Below are 16,790 nucleotides of genomic sequence, written 5' to 3' on the forward strand. Positions count from 1 at the left end.
TGACCTGTCTGCAGCCTTTGTCACAGTTGACCACACCATCCTCCTCTAGCGCCTCTCCTTGTCGTCCAGCTGGGTGGGATTGCCCTCGCCTGGTTCCATTCTTATCTATCCAGTCGTAGCCAGAGAAATACCTGCAATGGCTTCTCTTCCCGCTCCTGCACCATTACCTCTGGAGTCCCCTTTGGCCCCCTCCTATTTCTCACCTACAGGCTGCCCCTCGGCGACATCATCCAAAAGCAAAATGTCAGGTTCCACATGTACACTGACGACACCCAGCTCTACCTCACCACCACCTCTCTCGACCCCTCCATTGTCTCTGATTTGTCACGCTGCTTGTCTGACATCCAATATTGGATGAGTAGAAATTTCCTCCAACTAAATATTGGGAAGACCGAAACCATTGTCTTCAGTCCCCGCCGCAAACTCCGTTCCCTGGCCACTGATTTCATCCCTCTCCCTGGCCACTGTCTGAGGCTGAAACCAGACCCTTCGCAACCTTGGCATCCTATTTGACCCTGAGATGAGCTTCTGACCACATATCCGCTCCATCACCAAGACTGCCTACTTCCGCCTCTATAGCATCGCCTGTCTCTGCCCCTGCCTCAGCTCATCTGCCACTGAAACCCTCAATCATCCTTTGTTACCTCTAGACTGGATTATTCCAATGCTGTCCTGGATGGCCTCCCATCTTCCACACTCCATAAACTTGAGCTCATCCAAAACTCTGCTGCCCATATCCTAACTCACACCAAGTCCTATTCACCCATCACCCCTGTGCTCGCTGACCTACACTGGCTGATCCTTGTTTTCAAATCCCTCTATGGCCTCGCCCCTCCCTATCTCTGTAACCTCCTCCAGCCCTACAACCCTCTGAGATCTCTGCGCTCCTCCAATTCTTGCCTCTTGCGCGTCCCCGATTTTAATTGCCCCACCATTGGCGGCTGTGCCTTCAGCTGCTTAGGTCCTAAGCTCTGGAATTCCCTCCCAAAACCCCTTCACCTCTCTCTCCTCCTTTAAGACGCTCCTTAAAACCTACCTCTTTGATGAAGCTTTTGGTCACCTGTCCTGTTATCTCCTTATATGGCCCGGTGTCAAATTTTGTTTGATAATCACTCCTGTGAAGCACCTTGGGGCGTTTTACTATGTTAAAGGTGCTATATAAATGCAAGTTGTTGTCGAGGATGGATTGCACCAAGGGTTTTCCCATCAAATGAGGGATGTGTGTACAGGAAGAGATGATGACTTCAAAATACCAGGGATAGATTCAAAATCTATAAAATGTGCAACAGCTTTGAAAATGTGCTTCCGGACAATATTGGATTGCTACAATTGGTCAAGGTACCTTTGTGAGCAGGGCCGCTGATGAACCTGATATTAAATACCAACTAGGAGATGGTGGAGCAGGTCAGAATCGGAGACTCGGCAACAGTGACCACAATAGGTTTTGAGGTTAGAGGCAAGTGGACAGTTACCAGGAGAGTTACTTGAGGACTGCCAGCTTGAAAAAACGATGAGGATTCGAATTTAGAAAGGTAGATTATGAGGAGTGAGTGAAGGAAAGTGAGCAGGACAGCACTGTTAGAGGGGAAAATGCAGGGAGGAGAACTAGATCATACTTAGAAATAGTCAAGAGTACAGAACAGATACAGACCGCTAGAGAAAGAGGGTAACAGGGAAAAGAGCAATGTGGGCAATAATGGAAGTAATATGTGGGATAAGGGCAAAAAAAGAGATAGAACCTAACGTATGAAGCTATGGGTAGAATGGTGAATGAATATAAAAACAAGGGAAAGGAGGTTGAGAACTGAAGAGCTAAAATAGAAACTGAGGATGGGATAGTAGGGAATATTAAAGGTAATGTCAGGCATTTCTATAAATATAGTCGCAACAAGTAGGTCATCCAAAACTCTGCTGCCCGTATGCTAACTCGCACCAAGTCCTGTTCACCCATCACCCCTGTGCTCGCTGACCTACATTGGCTCCTGGTCTGGCAATGCCTCAAATTTAAAATTCTAATTCTTTTGTTCAAATCCCTCCATGGCCTCGCCCCTCCTTAACTCTGTAACCTCCTCCAGTCCTTCAACCCTTTGAGATCTCTGCGCTCCTCCAATTCTGGCCTCTTGTGCACCCCCCAATTTCCTTTGCCACACCATTGGCGGCCGTGCCTTCAGCTGTCCAGGCCCCAAGCTCTGGAAATCCTTCCTTAAACCTCTCCTCCTCTCTCTCCTTTTAAGATGCTCCTTAAAACCTACCTCTTTGACCAAGCTTTTGGTCACCTATCCTAATATCTTTTTAAGTGGCTCAGTGTCAAACTTTGTCTGATAACGCTCCTGTGAACTTTTACTAAGTTAAAGGCGCTATATAAATGCAAGTCGTTGTTGTTGTGAAAAAGGAGATTGTGGGCGTTTGAAAGGTCCCAAAGGATATTAAGTGGCCAAGAGATGGCAAATATATGAATTTTTCACAGAGCAGACCAAGGGCAATCTCCCAAGCATGGACACTGAACTGCCAGGAGTGGGGCTGGGGGGAATGAGTCCTGCTGCTATTCATAGTGATTTCAGTGGTTGCTTACTGTAAGATTTCCCACCTACAATAAACAGCTGCTGGAGTCACTTCAAGTAGCAGCAGGAATTTGTGGAAAGAAGCCGGGAGCAGTGCTTGGGGGTGAGAAGAAGAGTATCAGACTGAACTTGGTTGTGCAGGAAAAGAATGTCATGTTGAATGGCTTTAAACTAAATAGAGGGGGGGGGGGGGAGGGGAGGGCTCAGGTGGGGCGAAGTTTAGATTGATAAAGAGAAAAGACAAGGAAGTAGTACGGGAAAGTGATGGGGGTAATGATAAACAGAGTGTGTCAGGAAGGGACAGAGCGTACAAACATAAGAGTGCACTAGCAAATGGGGCCAGGGTAGGAAAGAATGGTAAAAAGACAAAATTAAAGGTTCTTTATCTGAATGCGCGCAGCATTGGTAATGAGATAGATGAATTGACGGCACAAATAGAAACAAATGGGTATGATCTCGTGGCCATTACAAAGACGTGGTTGCAAGGTGACCAAGGTTGGGAGCTAAATATTCAGGGTTATTTAACATTTCGGAAGGAAAGGAAAAAAGGTAAAGGTGGTGAGGTAGCTCTGTTAATAAAGGATGAAATTGGTATAATAGTGAGAAATGATCTTGGCTGAGATCATCAAGATGTCGAATCAATTTGGGTGGAGGTAAGAAATAGCAAGGGAAAGAAATCACTGGTGGGAGTAGTATACAGCCCCCCTAACAGTAGCTGCACTGTAGGGCAAAATATTAATCAGGAAATAAGGGGGGCTTATAAAAAAGGTAATGCAATAATCATGGTCGATTTTAACTTTCACATAGATTGGACAAATCAAATTGGCAAAAATAGCCCTGAGGAGGAGTTCATAGAGTGTATTAGGGACTGTTTCTTAGACCAATACGTCGGGGAACCAACCAGGGAACAGGCCATTTTGGATCTGGTAATGGGTAACGAAACAGGATTAATTAATGATCTCAAAGAAAAGGATCCCTTGAGAAGCAGTGATCATAACAAGATAGAATTTCACATCCAGTTTGAGAGCGAGGATCTTGGGTCTGAAACTACAGTATTAAACGTAAATAAGGGCAATTATAAAGGAATGAGGGTGGAATTGGCTAAAGTGGACTGGGTAAACAGATTAGATGGTATGATGGTGAATAAGCAGTGGCAACAAAAATATATCCCTGTGAGGAGGAAAGATTCCACAAAAAGGGTGAATCAACCATGGCTAACTCAGGAAGTAAAGGATGGTATCAGGTTAAAAGAAAGAGTATACAACATAGCAAAGATTACTGGTAAACCCGAAGATTGGGAAAACTTTAAAAACCAGCAAAGGATGACTAAAAGAATAATAAAGAGGGAGAAAATAAATTATGAGAGTAAACTAGCAAGAAATATAAAAACTGACAGTAAAAGCTTCTACAAGTATATAAAAAGGAAGAGGGTAGCTAAAGTAAACATTGGTCCCTTAGAGGATGGGGAAATAATAATGGAAAACAAGGAAATGGCAGAGGAATTGAACAGATATTTTGTATCTGTCTTCACAGTAGAAGACACGAATAACATACCAATAATAATAGAAAATCAAGGGCAAAGGGGAGGGAGGAACCAAAAACAATCACGATCACTAGAGAAAAAATACTAGGTAAACTAATGGGTCTAAAGGCTGACAAGTCCCCTGGATCTGATGGCTTGCATCCAAGGGTCTTAAAAGGAAGTGGTTACAGAGATAGTGGATGCATTGGTTGTAATCTTCCAGAATTCACTAGATTCTGGAAAGGTCCCAGCGGATTGGAAAACCACAAACGTAACACCCCTATTCAAGAAGGGAGTGAGACAGAAAGCAGGTAACTATAGACTAGTTAGCCTAACATCTGTCATTGGGAAAATGCTAGAATCATTATTAAGGAAGCAGTAGCAGGAATTTGGAGACTCATAATACAATCAAGGAGAGTCAACATGGTTTTATGAAGGGGAAATCGTGTCTGACAAATTCATTAGAGTTCTTTGAGGAAGTAACGGGCAGGGTGGATAAAGGGGAACCAAAGGATGCAGTATATTTGGATTTCCTAAAGGCATTTGATAAGGTGCCACATAAAAGATTACTGCACAAGATAAGAGCTCATGGTGTTTGGGGGTAATATACTGGCAAGGATAGAGGATTGGCTAACTAACAGAAAACAAAGAGTCGGGATAAAAGGGCCATTTTCAAAATGGCAATCTGTAACTAGTGGGGTGCCGCAGGGCTCAGTGCTGGGGCCTCAACTATTTACAATATATATCAATGACTTGGATGAAGGAACAGAGTGTCTTGTGGCCAAATTTGCTGATGATACAAAGATAGTTGGAAAAGCAAGTTGCGAGGAGGACACAAAGTGTCTGCAAAGGGATATTGACGGGTTAAGCGAATGGGCAAAAAATTGGCAGATGGAATATAATGTGGGAAAATGTGAAGTCATCCACTTTGGGAGGAAAAATAAAAAAGCAAAATATTATTTGAATGGAGAAATACTACAAAATGCTGCGGTACAGAGGGATCTGGGTGTCCTCTTACATGAAACACAAAAAGTCAACATACAGGTGCAGCAGGTAATCTGGAAGGCAAACAGAATATTGGCCTTTATTTCTAGGGGGATGGAGTATAAAAGCAGGGAAGTCATGCTACAACTGTACAAGGTGCTGGTGAGACCACACCTGGAGTACTGCGTACAGTTCTGGTGCCCTTATTTAAGAAAGGACATACTTGCATTGGAGGCAGTTCAGAGAAGGTTCACTAGGTTGATTCTAGGTATGGAAGGCTTGCCTTATGAGGAAAGACTGAACAGGTTGGGTCTATACTCATTGGAGTTTCGAAGAATGAGAGGAGATCTTATTGAAACATACAAGATTCTGAGGGGACTCGATAGGGTAGATGCTGAGAGGATGTTACCCCTCGTGGGGGAATCTCAAACTAGGGGGCATAGTCTCAGAATAAGGGGTTGCACATTTAAGATGGAAATGAGGAGGAATTTCTTCTCCCAGAGGGTTGTGAATCTTTGGAATTCTTTGCCCCAAAAAGCTGTGGAGGCAGAGTCATTGAATACATTCAAGGCTGAGTTAGACAAATTTTTGATCAGCAAGGGAGTCGAAGGATATGGGGAAAAGGTGGGAAAGTGGATTTGAAGTAAAAATCAGATCAGCCATGATCTCATTGAATGGTGGAACAGGCTCGAGGGGCCGAATGACCTACTCCTGCTCCTATCTCTTATGGTCTCATATGGTCTTATGAATTGAGGGAGGAGAGGGAAAAGAGTGTCAACATGAACTGGGAGAGTTGGAAGAGAAGAAAATGTCTCCCTGAAAGGATGGGGAGCTGGGTGGGTCAAAGAGTCTCTGTGAAAAATGGGGAGTTGGATGGGTTAGAGAGTCTCTGTTGGATGGGTTAGAGAGTCTCTGTTGGATGGGTTAGGGAGTCTCTGTTGGATGGGTTAGAGAGTCTCTGTTGGATGGGTTAGGGAGTCTCTGTTGGATGGGTTAGGGAGTCTCTGTTGGATGGGTTAGGGAGTCTCTGTTGGATGGGTGAGGGAGTCTCTGTTGGATGGGTTAGGGAGTCTCTGTTGGATGGGTTAGGGAGTCTCTGTTGGATGAGTTAGGGAGTCTCTGTTGGATGGGTTAGGGAGTCTCTGTTGGATGGGTTAGGGAGTATGTGAAAGGGTGCAGAATTTGGTGGGGAGTTACAACGAATTTGCAGCACAGAAAAAGGCTATTCGCCCGAACTGGTCTATGCTAGCGTTATGCTCCACACGAGCCTCCTCCCTCCCTATTCATCTAACCCTATCAGCATGCTCTTCTATTCTTTTCTCCCTTGTGTGCTTATCTAGCTTCCCCTTAAATGCATCTATGCTTTTCGCCTCAACTGCTGCATGGTAGCGTGTTCCACATTCTTACCATTATTTGGGTAAAGAAGTAGCTCCTGAATCCCTATTGGATTTATTAATGACTGTCTTATATTTATGACCTCTAATTTTGAACTCCCCCACATTTTCTCTACATTTACTGTACCAAACACTTTCATAATTTTAAAGACCTCTATCAGGTCACCCATCAGCTTTCTTTTTTCTAGAGAAAAGAGCCCCAGCCTGTTTAGCCTTTCCAGATGAGTATATCCTCTCAGTTCTGGTATCATCCTTGTGAATCTTTTTTGCATTCTCACCAATGCCTCTATATCTTTTTTACAGTATGGAGACCAGAACTGTGCTCAGTACTCCAAGTGTGGTCTAACCAAGTATCTAAACAAGTTTAACATACTTCTCTGCTTTTCAATTCTGTCCCCTAGAAATGAACCCCAGTGCTTGATTTACCTTTTTTATGGTCATATTAACATGTGTCACTACTTTTAGTGATTTGTGTATCTGTACCGCTAGATCCCTTTGCTCCTCTATCCCATTTAGACTCTTATTTTCCAAGTATGTGGCCTCCTTATTCTTCCTACCAAAATGCACCACCTCACACTTGTCTATATTGAAATTCATTTCCCAATTACACGCTCATTCTGCAAGTTTATTAATGTCTTCTTGCATTTTGATGGATTCTTCCTTTGTATTAACTACAACCCCTAATTTGGTGTCATCTGCAAATTTTGAAATTGTACTTCCGATTCTCGAGTCCAAATCGTTAATCTAAATTGTGAACAACAGTGGTCCTAGTACCAATTCCTGTGGAACACCATTTCCCACCTTTTGCTCATCTGAGTAGCTACCCTTAACCCCTATGCTGTTTTGGATGGGATAGAGAGCCTCTGTGAAAGAGTGGAGAATTGAGTGGGGAATTGGACAGATTATAGACTCTGTGAAAGAGTGGAGAATTGGGTGAGGAGTTGGACGGGGTAGAGAGCCTGTGTGAAAGAGTGGAGAATTGAGTGGGGAATTATATGGGTTAGAGAGTCTCTGTGAAAGAGTGAGGAGTTGGAAGCCATATAGTGTTTCTGTGAACTGGGATGGGCAGCTGTATGTGGGAGAGTGACTGGTGAAGATACTTTTGAGAAAGTGGTAGGTCTGTTGAAAATCCAAATGTATCTATATTTTAAGATTAAAAATCAATCAATTTTGAAGTATAGATATGTTTAAAGTTAATCAGAATTCATCATTTTTAATGTAAAAATACAATGGGTGCTCAATTTTCCCCCCAATATCTTTCAGGGGAGCATATTCCCGATCTTCCCTAGAAATGTGGGCCTTCAACATTTAGATTTCCTCATTCAGGATTTTATTTACTTACATTTTTTTCTCCAACACAAGGGAAGGATTATTGAGTACATCTACAGCCTTAGTCACAAACCCATATAACCACTTGTTTTCACATGTCACAGGCATAGACTCAGGGCTGTTCTTGAGTTGTCAGCTTTGTGGGGCTTGTGTCAGTTTACTTGAAGCTGGTAGTTGCTTGTTGACTTGTACAGATGTAAAGGGATTTCTTCAGGTGCTGACTAGTTGTGTGGTGGGGGGTGTCTGCACTGTGTGGTGTGGTGCTCTGACAGACAAAGGAAGGTGCCTGGTTCAGTCCCTGATCTGTGCTGTGCTCACCAAACTCAGCTGGGCAGCAGTGAGATGCTACAATTGGCTTCAACACACCTGGCCTAGGCAGGGTAAACAAATCAGCCAGGGCTCCCACTCCTAATCTTGATCTCTGCAGGACTATTCCAATGCTCTCCTGGCCAGCCTCCCATCTTTCATCCTCCATAAACTTGAACTCATCCAAAATTGTGCTGCCCGTATCCTAACTCACACCAAGTCCAATTAACCCATCCCCCCTGTGCTTGCTAACCTATACTGGCTCCCGGTCCAGCAATGCCTCAAATTTAAAATTCTCATCCTAGTGTTCAAATCCCTTCATGGTCTCACCCCTCCCTATCTCTGTAACCTCCTCCAACCCTCCGAGAGCCCTGCGTTCCTCCAACTCTGGCCCCTTGCGCATCCCCCAGGTCCTTCGCCCAACTTGGTGTGGTTCACACTGATTGGTAAATACTTTTCATAGAATGGTTATGGCATAGAAGGAGGCCATTTGGCCCATTGAGCCTGCGCTGGCTCTCTGCAAGAGCAATCCAGCTAGTCCCACTCCCCCGCTCTTTCCCATAGCCCTACAAATTTTTCTCCTTCAGGTACCTATCTAATTCCTTCTTGAAAGCCTCAATTGACCTTGCTTCTACCACCCTTACAGGCAGTGCTTTCCAGATCCTAAGCACTCGCTGTGTAAGAAGGTTTTTCCTCATGTTGCCTTTGGTTCTTTTGCCAATCTCCTTTAAACCTGTGTCCTCTGGTTCGCGACCCATCTGCCAGTGGGAATAGTTTTTCTTTATTTGATTTTGAAGGGTCTAGACAGAGTAAATAAAATAACTTTTACTTGCTGCTAAATCAACAAATGCAGGATTGGGGGAAAAAATATCTGACTACATTTCTTCAATCTCACCTCCTATTTTTGCAGGTCCCCTCCGAGTATGGAGACATTAATTTCTCCCTTAGTTACAATGGCGATCTGGGTCAACTGACAGTGTTGGTTTTGAGAGCTAAAGGTTTAAAATTCCAGGAAGAGAGAGGTCTTCTGAGTAAGTATCGCACCGCAGTCAGTGTACTCACAACCACTGGCCTGATTCCCCACTAGGAAAGGGTAAATTTTGTGAGAACTCCTCTATCAGTGTAGAGTCTCAATCGGTGGTTTGTAAATCAGGGACTGAACGTGAGGGCAGTGTATGACTTTGGTGGCACTCTAATCTTCTGACCACCCATTTAATAACTAGGAAATCAGGAGTGCTGTGAAACCCCAGAGGTGCTGACCTCCGCAGCTAATTCTCCGATCTGCAGTCCCATCCAGCGAGACCATCCCAGGAGCAGAGGCTCAAAAGATTTAGCCTAAGGTGTTTACCAAATTAATTTGGTACCTTTTATAACCTTAATTTATATCCAGAATCATGGGCTGGATTTTGCTGTGGGCAGCAGCTCGTTAGACTTGCACTTGCCTATTGACTTCCTATAAGCTTTTCCACGGCAAGTTCCTGGATATTAGAGAGCCAGAAAGCAAGGTGTCCTCTACAGGGCATTTGGGACCTGTGTGAACAGGGCAAGTGTTTGGTTAAGGAGATGCACAATCAGATTGAAGCATTGTTAATAACAGCAGTCAGAACCAGGAAGTATAAGTTAGAATAGTGAATTCAAAGTCAAATCAGCTACAGAAAGTGAAATAAAGAGAGGGTAAGAAAGATTGAATTAAGAGACAGAGATAAAAGAGACAGAAAGAAAAAGTAAAAACATTTTTTTAATTTACATTGTTCTTTAATGTCCAACAATAATTAAAATCTGAAGGAATGAGACTCCACAATTGTAAAAGTTAATTTTCAGTGCCAGAAGGGTTGCTTGGCAGTAATTAAGATTTACTACGCCGTTAAAGGGATACTTAAACTTGAAATAACTTGACTTAACTTTTTTTGGCAAGTTTAGTCCGTATCTATCAGTTTAAGTTCTGACGAAAAGTTATCGACCTGAAACGTTAACCCTGTTTCTCTCTCCACAGATGCTGCCTGACCTGCTGAGTATTTCCAGCATTTTCTGTTTTTATCCGCAGTATTTTGCTTTTATATTTGTTTTTAGGTGTTGGTTGAAGTGTGGGGGTATTAGGTGCAGAGGGGGAAGGAGGTGCTAAGTGATATAAACCAAGGGACTATATCTATCAACTTTAAATAATAAAAAAAACATAAAGTAAAAGAAGACGAAGTAGTTACTAATTATTTCTAAATCAAGCTAAATCCATTTACTAAATATAATCTAGATCTCAAGTGATTCTATTTGTCTTAGAAATAAACTATTGATTGATAGATAAATAAATAAAAACTAGAAATGGCAGTACAGGCTGTGTGTTGGGACTGTAATATGTGGGAGTTTGTGGACTGCGAGACTTTCCCAGTTTGCCACATCTGGCTTGAGACACTCTGGCTCAGTCATTGAGCTGGAGTGCAAGTTAGAGACACTGCGACAAATTAGGGAGGGGGAGATAGAGAAGGAGGTCCCGCAGACACTGCTCCTAGCCAACAGGTACGAGGTACTTGATACCTGGGAGGATGCCCAGAGTGCTAACCATGGCACTGTAGAGCATGAGGCAGTCCAAGAGAGGGAGGGTCAGAATAGAAGGGTTGTAGTCATAGGGGATTCCATAATCAGGGGGATAGATAGCGTCCTTTGCAGTCACGATCGAGAGTCCAGGTGGGTGTGTAGCCTACCTGGTTCAAGGATAGAGGACATCTTGGAGAAACTGGAGAGGAATTTAGAAAGGGAGGGCAAGGATCCAGTTGTCATGGTCCATGTTGGCACCAATGACACAAAGAGGAGGTCCTGCAAAGGGAATATTAGAATCTAGGAACTAAATTTAAAAAGCAGGACCTCCCGGATGGTAATCTCAGGATTACTACCCGAGCCACTTGCTAATTGGCAAAGGGATAGGCAGATCAGAAAGGAGAATGCGTTGCTGACAGAGTGGTGTGGGAAGGAGGGGCTCCATTTCATGGGACAGGCTCCACCTGAACCAGAATGGGACCAGTGTCCAGCGGAAAGGATAAATTGGGCGGTAGATAAGGCTTTAAACTAACAACATGGGAGTGGGAACTGGTAGCAATAACAAAAGCTTAAGGATAAAATAAACAGGAAATGAGTGTAAAGGTCAGACCAGGATAAGGAATAAAGATAACAAATGGTCAAGGAACAAAATACAGTTATAAAACAAAAGTATAAAAGGACTGTTAAAAATAAAGTAAAAGGATCAACTATTAAGGACAAATTACACTGTCTGTACAGCAATGTAAACAGCATCTAAAATAAAACGGGGCAACTGGAGGCAATAATCCTTAACGAGGAGCCAGGTGTAGTGGGAATAACTGAAACATGGCTACATAAAGAACAGTATTAGCAACTAAATATTGGAGGTTATAACATAATCAGAAAGGATAGGGAAGGAAGAAAGGGAGGTGGAGTAGCTGTACTAATTAGAGATAACACAATGGCAGTAGGAAAAAAAGGGACATAACTTACAGAAGGATAGAAACAGAATCGATATGGATTGAAATAAAAGACTAGGGATCGATCACGCTAATAGGGGTATACTAATCTAATCGTGGAAAGGAGGTGGAGGAAGAAATATGTAAGCAAATATGTGAAATGAGTAAAGGACATAGATTAATAATCATGGGAGATTTTAACTAGCCACAAATAAACTGGCATGAAGAGGTAGGTAAAGGGGTACAGGGAATGGAGTATTTATAATGTGTGCAGGCTTCCTTTCTTACCCAGTATGTAGAAAGCCCAATGAGAGAGGGCTGGATCTAGTAATGGGAAATGAACCAGAACAGATAAGAGAAGTAAGTGTAGGGGAACATCCAGGCAATAGCGATCACAACATAATAAGATTTAAGATAAAGATTGAGAAGAACATAAGTAAGACAAACTAATAAATTGAAAAAAAGCTGATTTTATGGGGATGAAAATGGAACTAGGGAAAATAAACTGGAAAAATTTACTGACAATCAAAGAAATAGAACAGCAGTGGGAAACATATAAAACGGTAATCAATAGAGTCCAGGAGAAATATATCCCACTAGAAGCAAGAACAAACTAGCCAATAATGACACACCATGGATGAATAAAGACATAAGGGCAAAATTGAAACTAAAGAAAAAGGCCTACACTAAGTACATAGACAAAAAAGGAGAGAATGACATGAGAGAATATGAAAAGGTTAGGAAAGAAGTCAAAAAAACAATTAGGAAGGCAAAGAGAAACTATGAAATTGAAACTATCAAGGAATATAAAAAGAAATAGTAAATTATTCTACAAACATGTAAAATACAAAAGAAAAATCAGGATAGGGATAGGGCCACTAAGGGATACACACGATAAATTCACAGGTAATGACAGCGAAATGGCGGAAATATTAAATAATTACTTTGTGTCAGTATTTACCAGGGAGACTAACATGGTGGGCATGACATTAGAAGAATAGATCAAAAGAGATATAAAGACATTTAAGATAGAAAGGGGAGAGGTAATTGATAAACTAATCAAACTATACTACGGATAACACTGAAAACAGAACCACATCTTGCCTCCTTCCCACAGTTTCTACTGGGGGAAGCAGTGCTCATTAGCAACCCTTTAAGCCAAGCCTGATGCTACCCTTTAAGAGCCAATGTTTTCAATGAGAACCGTTAACTTTTCATTCCTCTTGAAAGGAATGAAATTTGACATTCTACGTAATTATCTCACTGCCGGATATCATCACTTGGTTTAATGTTTTGCTCACCTGAGGGTTGGACGGGGGTGGGGGTGCGGGGAGGAGGGGACATTTGTTTTCATCTTAACATTAACTCATAGGACGATTATAAAGAAAATTAACTTTCATTTTACTTTCAAAGTCAAAGGTCGAAAGGTCAGGTTTAATTAACACCAAGTGCAATCAAAACCATTTGATGTGCGATATGTTTAAAACACAGTATTGATGTACAATTAGAAAGGCCAATCAGTTAAATTTAAGATAATACTTCTGGCCAGTTCCTGTTACTGAACTTGCTATCAGATGTCTATCCTGTCCCTTACAATACTCTACGAAATGTGTCCTAAACAAACCTAACCTTCTTTTTTCCCTTTACACTACGCAGATGCTTACGTTAAAGTCTCGTTGATGAACCACAACAGATTTCTAATGAGTAAAAAAACAACAGTTGTTCCGCAGACTTCGCACCCAGTTTTCAATGAGATATTTCACGTTAAAGTTGACCAGTCCGAGCTGGATGCAGCAAGTTTGCGCCGTCAGTGCACCACCACATGGGAGAACAGGGTGGGTTTGTTTCACTTCCTAAAGATTTCTAAATCTAAAGCACCCTGTCTGCTTTACCGGTGCCGCACACTTAGCAGGAAAGCCGTTTACAACACACAACTCTTAGCCATATCAATCCAAAATTAATCCCACTGCCCCGTATCTTTCTTCGCTTCAAATATTCATCCATTTTTCCCTTAAAAGGTGCAATGGCCTCTAACTCTACTAGTCTCAGTCTCAAAGCATTCCAAGTTCAACAACTCTCTCTGTAAAGAAATTTCTCCTAACTGCTCTTCTCATTCTCTCAGTGACAGTTTTAAATGGATGACCCCTTGTTACTGACTTACAGTGGGGCAGTACCATTATAGTAGGAATGGTACTTTCATCATCATTACTGTCAATCAACATTCTCCAAATGAATGAAAGCTTTTCTCCCTTCTCTCTTGAATCACCTGGTTCCTTACAGTTCCACAGGTGTCCGTTACCCCGGTACACGACCCGAGTGGCCATTCTTCATGTGTTAACCGAGACACCGAGAGTGGGCGGACTATTTGACCACAGAGAACATCACAGCAATGCCCGATCTAATCCACACTCCCCAAGCAGGGCGTCAATGATGACTTGAGCACACTAATCTAGGCTGATTCTTCAGTATAGTACTGAAGGAGTGCTGCTCTGTCGCAGGTGCCGTCTTTCAGATGAGACGTTAAACCAAGGCCCTGTCTGCCTTTCAGGTGGGCATAAAAGATCCAATGGCATTATTCAAAGACGAGCAGGGGAGTTTTCCCTGGTGTTCTGGTCAATATTTATCCCTCAACCAACATCTCTAAAACAAATTATGCAGTCATCTATTTAATTGCTGTTTGTGGGACCTTGCTGTGCACAAATTGGCTGCCACATTTCCTACATTACAACAGTCACCACACTTCAAAGTATTTCATTGGCTGTAATGCATTTTTGGACATCCAAAAATGGTTGTGAAAGGATCTATATAAATGCAAGCTCTTTCTATCGATTGCCCATCTCTAGTTGCCCTGTGAAGGTCGTGGTGGGTCTTCACCCTGAACGCTGCAGTCCGTGCAGTGATCGTGCTCCCATTGAAATGTTTTCTTTTCCCCCCACAGGAAGCCAGCTTTTGGGGCGAGTTGTGCTGGGCCCATTCATGTACGCACGTGGTAAACAGCTGAAACACTGGAACAAAATAATTAACAAACCAAAAGAGCTTGTAACGCAGTGGCATGCACTCAGCAAGGGCATGTAGCAGCTGTTGGAGAGTGTTGATGTCTCTGGTATCGAAGGATTTATTTTTAATCAATACATAGTAAACTTGCAATTACATAAACCATAGATATCACAGGAGCTGTTTGTAGAATCAGCCAGCATTGTCCCTTTGAAAAGTAATGGGAATGTGAATGGGCAGAGAGATAGCACCATGCCCTGCACAGCCTGGTAATCATTTCTGGATTGGGATTTGTTTCCATTTAAAAGAAAAACAACTGACTCCTCAGCCGGAGTCTGCATTATAAAAATCTTTGTGGTTCAGTTTTGACAGCTTGGGCTGATCACCTGTTGCTACAATCTGTCCGTGTCACAAAATCCTATACAGCAGCTTTCTGATCATGTCCACTCAGTGTTTTATTCTACTATTGGTGAATCTATGTGCACAAGTACGGAGCTCCCTAGTGCTATGCTGCAGATAACTTTTCCTAATATACAGCTTATCAACAAAGGTAGCCAGTACCTTCAGGATATTGAATATTATTTACTAACCACAGGCAACCATAAATTACTTTATAACCTACTATACATTACACACTGCGTAGAACTTGTGATATTGTAGTCTGTAACACTGTATCTGTTATACACCGCTTAGAACTTGTAATACTGTAGACTGTAACACTGTATCTGTTATACACCGCTTAGAACTTGTAATACTGTAGACTGTAACACTGTATCTGTTATACACTGCTTAGAACTTGTAATACTGTAGTCTGTAACACTGTATCTGTTATACGCTGAGCAGGACTTGTGATATTGTATTGGTAACACTAGCTGTTATACTGTACGTAGAACTTGTGATATTGTACTCTGTAACACTGTCTATTATACACCACTCAGAACTTTGATACTGCACTCTAACACACTGTATCTGTTACACTGTGCGTAGAACTTGTGATATTGTAGTCTGAAACACTGTATCTATATACATTGTGCAGAAATTGTTATACTATAGTCTAAAACACTATCTGTTATACACTACACAGAACATGTGATATTGTAGTCTGTAACACTGGACCTGTGACCTGTAATCTGTGTCTAGCAATTGAAGGGGAATAATGTGATCATAAATAAAGCCTAAATTATCAAAAGGAAATCAACCAGATCATCTTGGATGTCTCTTGACATTTAACCATCTGAAGGAGGTTTGGAACACGGAAGGGCCTTGCAGTGTATCGAGCAAGCCTCCTTCTACAGACCCTGTATAACCGCCCAACACAAATTATACTACCATTTAATCAGTTATGGAAATATAAAGGATAATTGAAGCTGTGTACTACACAAAGTACAGTCTCCAGAGTATATACTACCTGGAGTACACTGTCCCAGATATGCACTACACTATTTGATGGTTTACACTACCTGAGCTACAGTGCCTAAAATATACACTACCCAAGATACACTGCCCAGGGGCAAACTACCCAGTTATATGATAAGGTTATGACTTACACTGAGACCCAGGGTTATGCTCTCTCTTATATGTGTGAAAAGATTACTTTTACAGTCAGAAGGTGGATTACTCATCACCTTGTATATATTACCACCTAATTAATGCTGTGCTTTACAGTTACTGAGCTGGGAAACTATAAGCAACTCTGAGAATCCGCAGCATAGACTCAGTGGAGAGGAAATCTCTCTTTGCAATGTTCAGCCTTTTCAGTACAATTCTCAACCACTTACCATTTTTGTCTGGCACCTAAATTGAGCAAACAGCAAAACACAACACTGCAACAAAAATCGGTAACCAGAGGACACAGATTTAAGAGAATTGGCAAAAAAATCAAGCGGGAAAATGAGGACAACACTTTTTATGCAGCGCGTTGTCATGATCTGGGATGCACTATCTGAAAAGGTGATGCAAGCAGATTGAATAGTAACTCTCAAAAGGAAATTGGAGATATACTTGAAAAGGAGAAATTTGCAGGGTTATGGGGAAAGAGCAGGGGAGTGGGATTAATGGGATAGCTCTTTCAAAGAACTAGCACAGGCACAATGGGCAGAAGGCTTCCTTCTATGCTGTATGATTCTATAACACTGTCAAATGTTAAACGAGCGGTCACTTATAAAGTGGATGGTGCTCTCCCACTCCCCATTGTGCTCACGCACCAGCCTGGGAGAAAGGACTGTTTGTCCAT

The 16,790-nt window shown here is 42.2% G+C and overlaps 1 protein-coding gene across 1 annotated transcript in view; it reads left to right on the top strand.

The window, feature by feature from the left end:
* Positions 1-14,727, top strand: part of syt15 (synaptotagmin XV) — a 46,541-nt gene extending 31,814 nt beyond the window's left edge. The window contains exons 9-11 of the mRNA XM_067972339.1: positions 9,007-9,127; positions 13,220-13,402; positions 14,502-14,727. Of these exons, the coding sequence (XP_067828440.1) occupies positions 9,007-9,127; positions 13,220-13,402; positions 14,502-14,638 (441 nt within the window). The 3' untranslated portion in view covers positions 14,639-14,727. The remainder of the gene's footprint in view (positions 1-9,006; positions 9,128-13,219; positions 13,403-14,501) is intronic.
* The last annotated feature ends 2,063 nt before the right edge of the window (positions 14,728-16,790 follow it).

Source organism: Heptranchias perlo, chromosome 36 (genome assembly GCF_035084215.1).
Source record: "Heptranchias perlo isolate sHepPer1 chromosome 36, sHepPer1.hap1, whole genome shotgun sequence".
NCBI lineage: Eukaryota > Metazoa > Chordata > Chondrichthyes > Hexanchiformes > Hexanchidae > Heptranchias > Heptranchias perlo.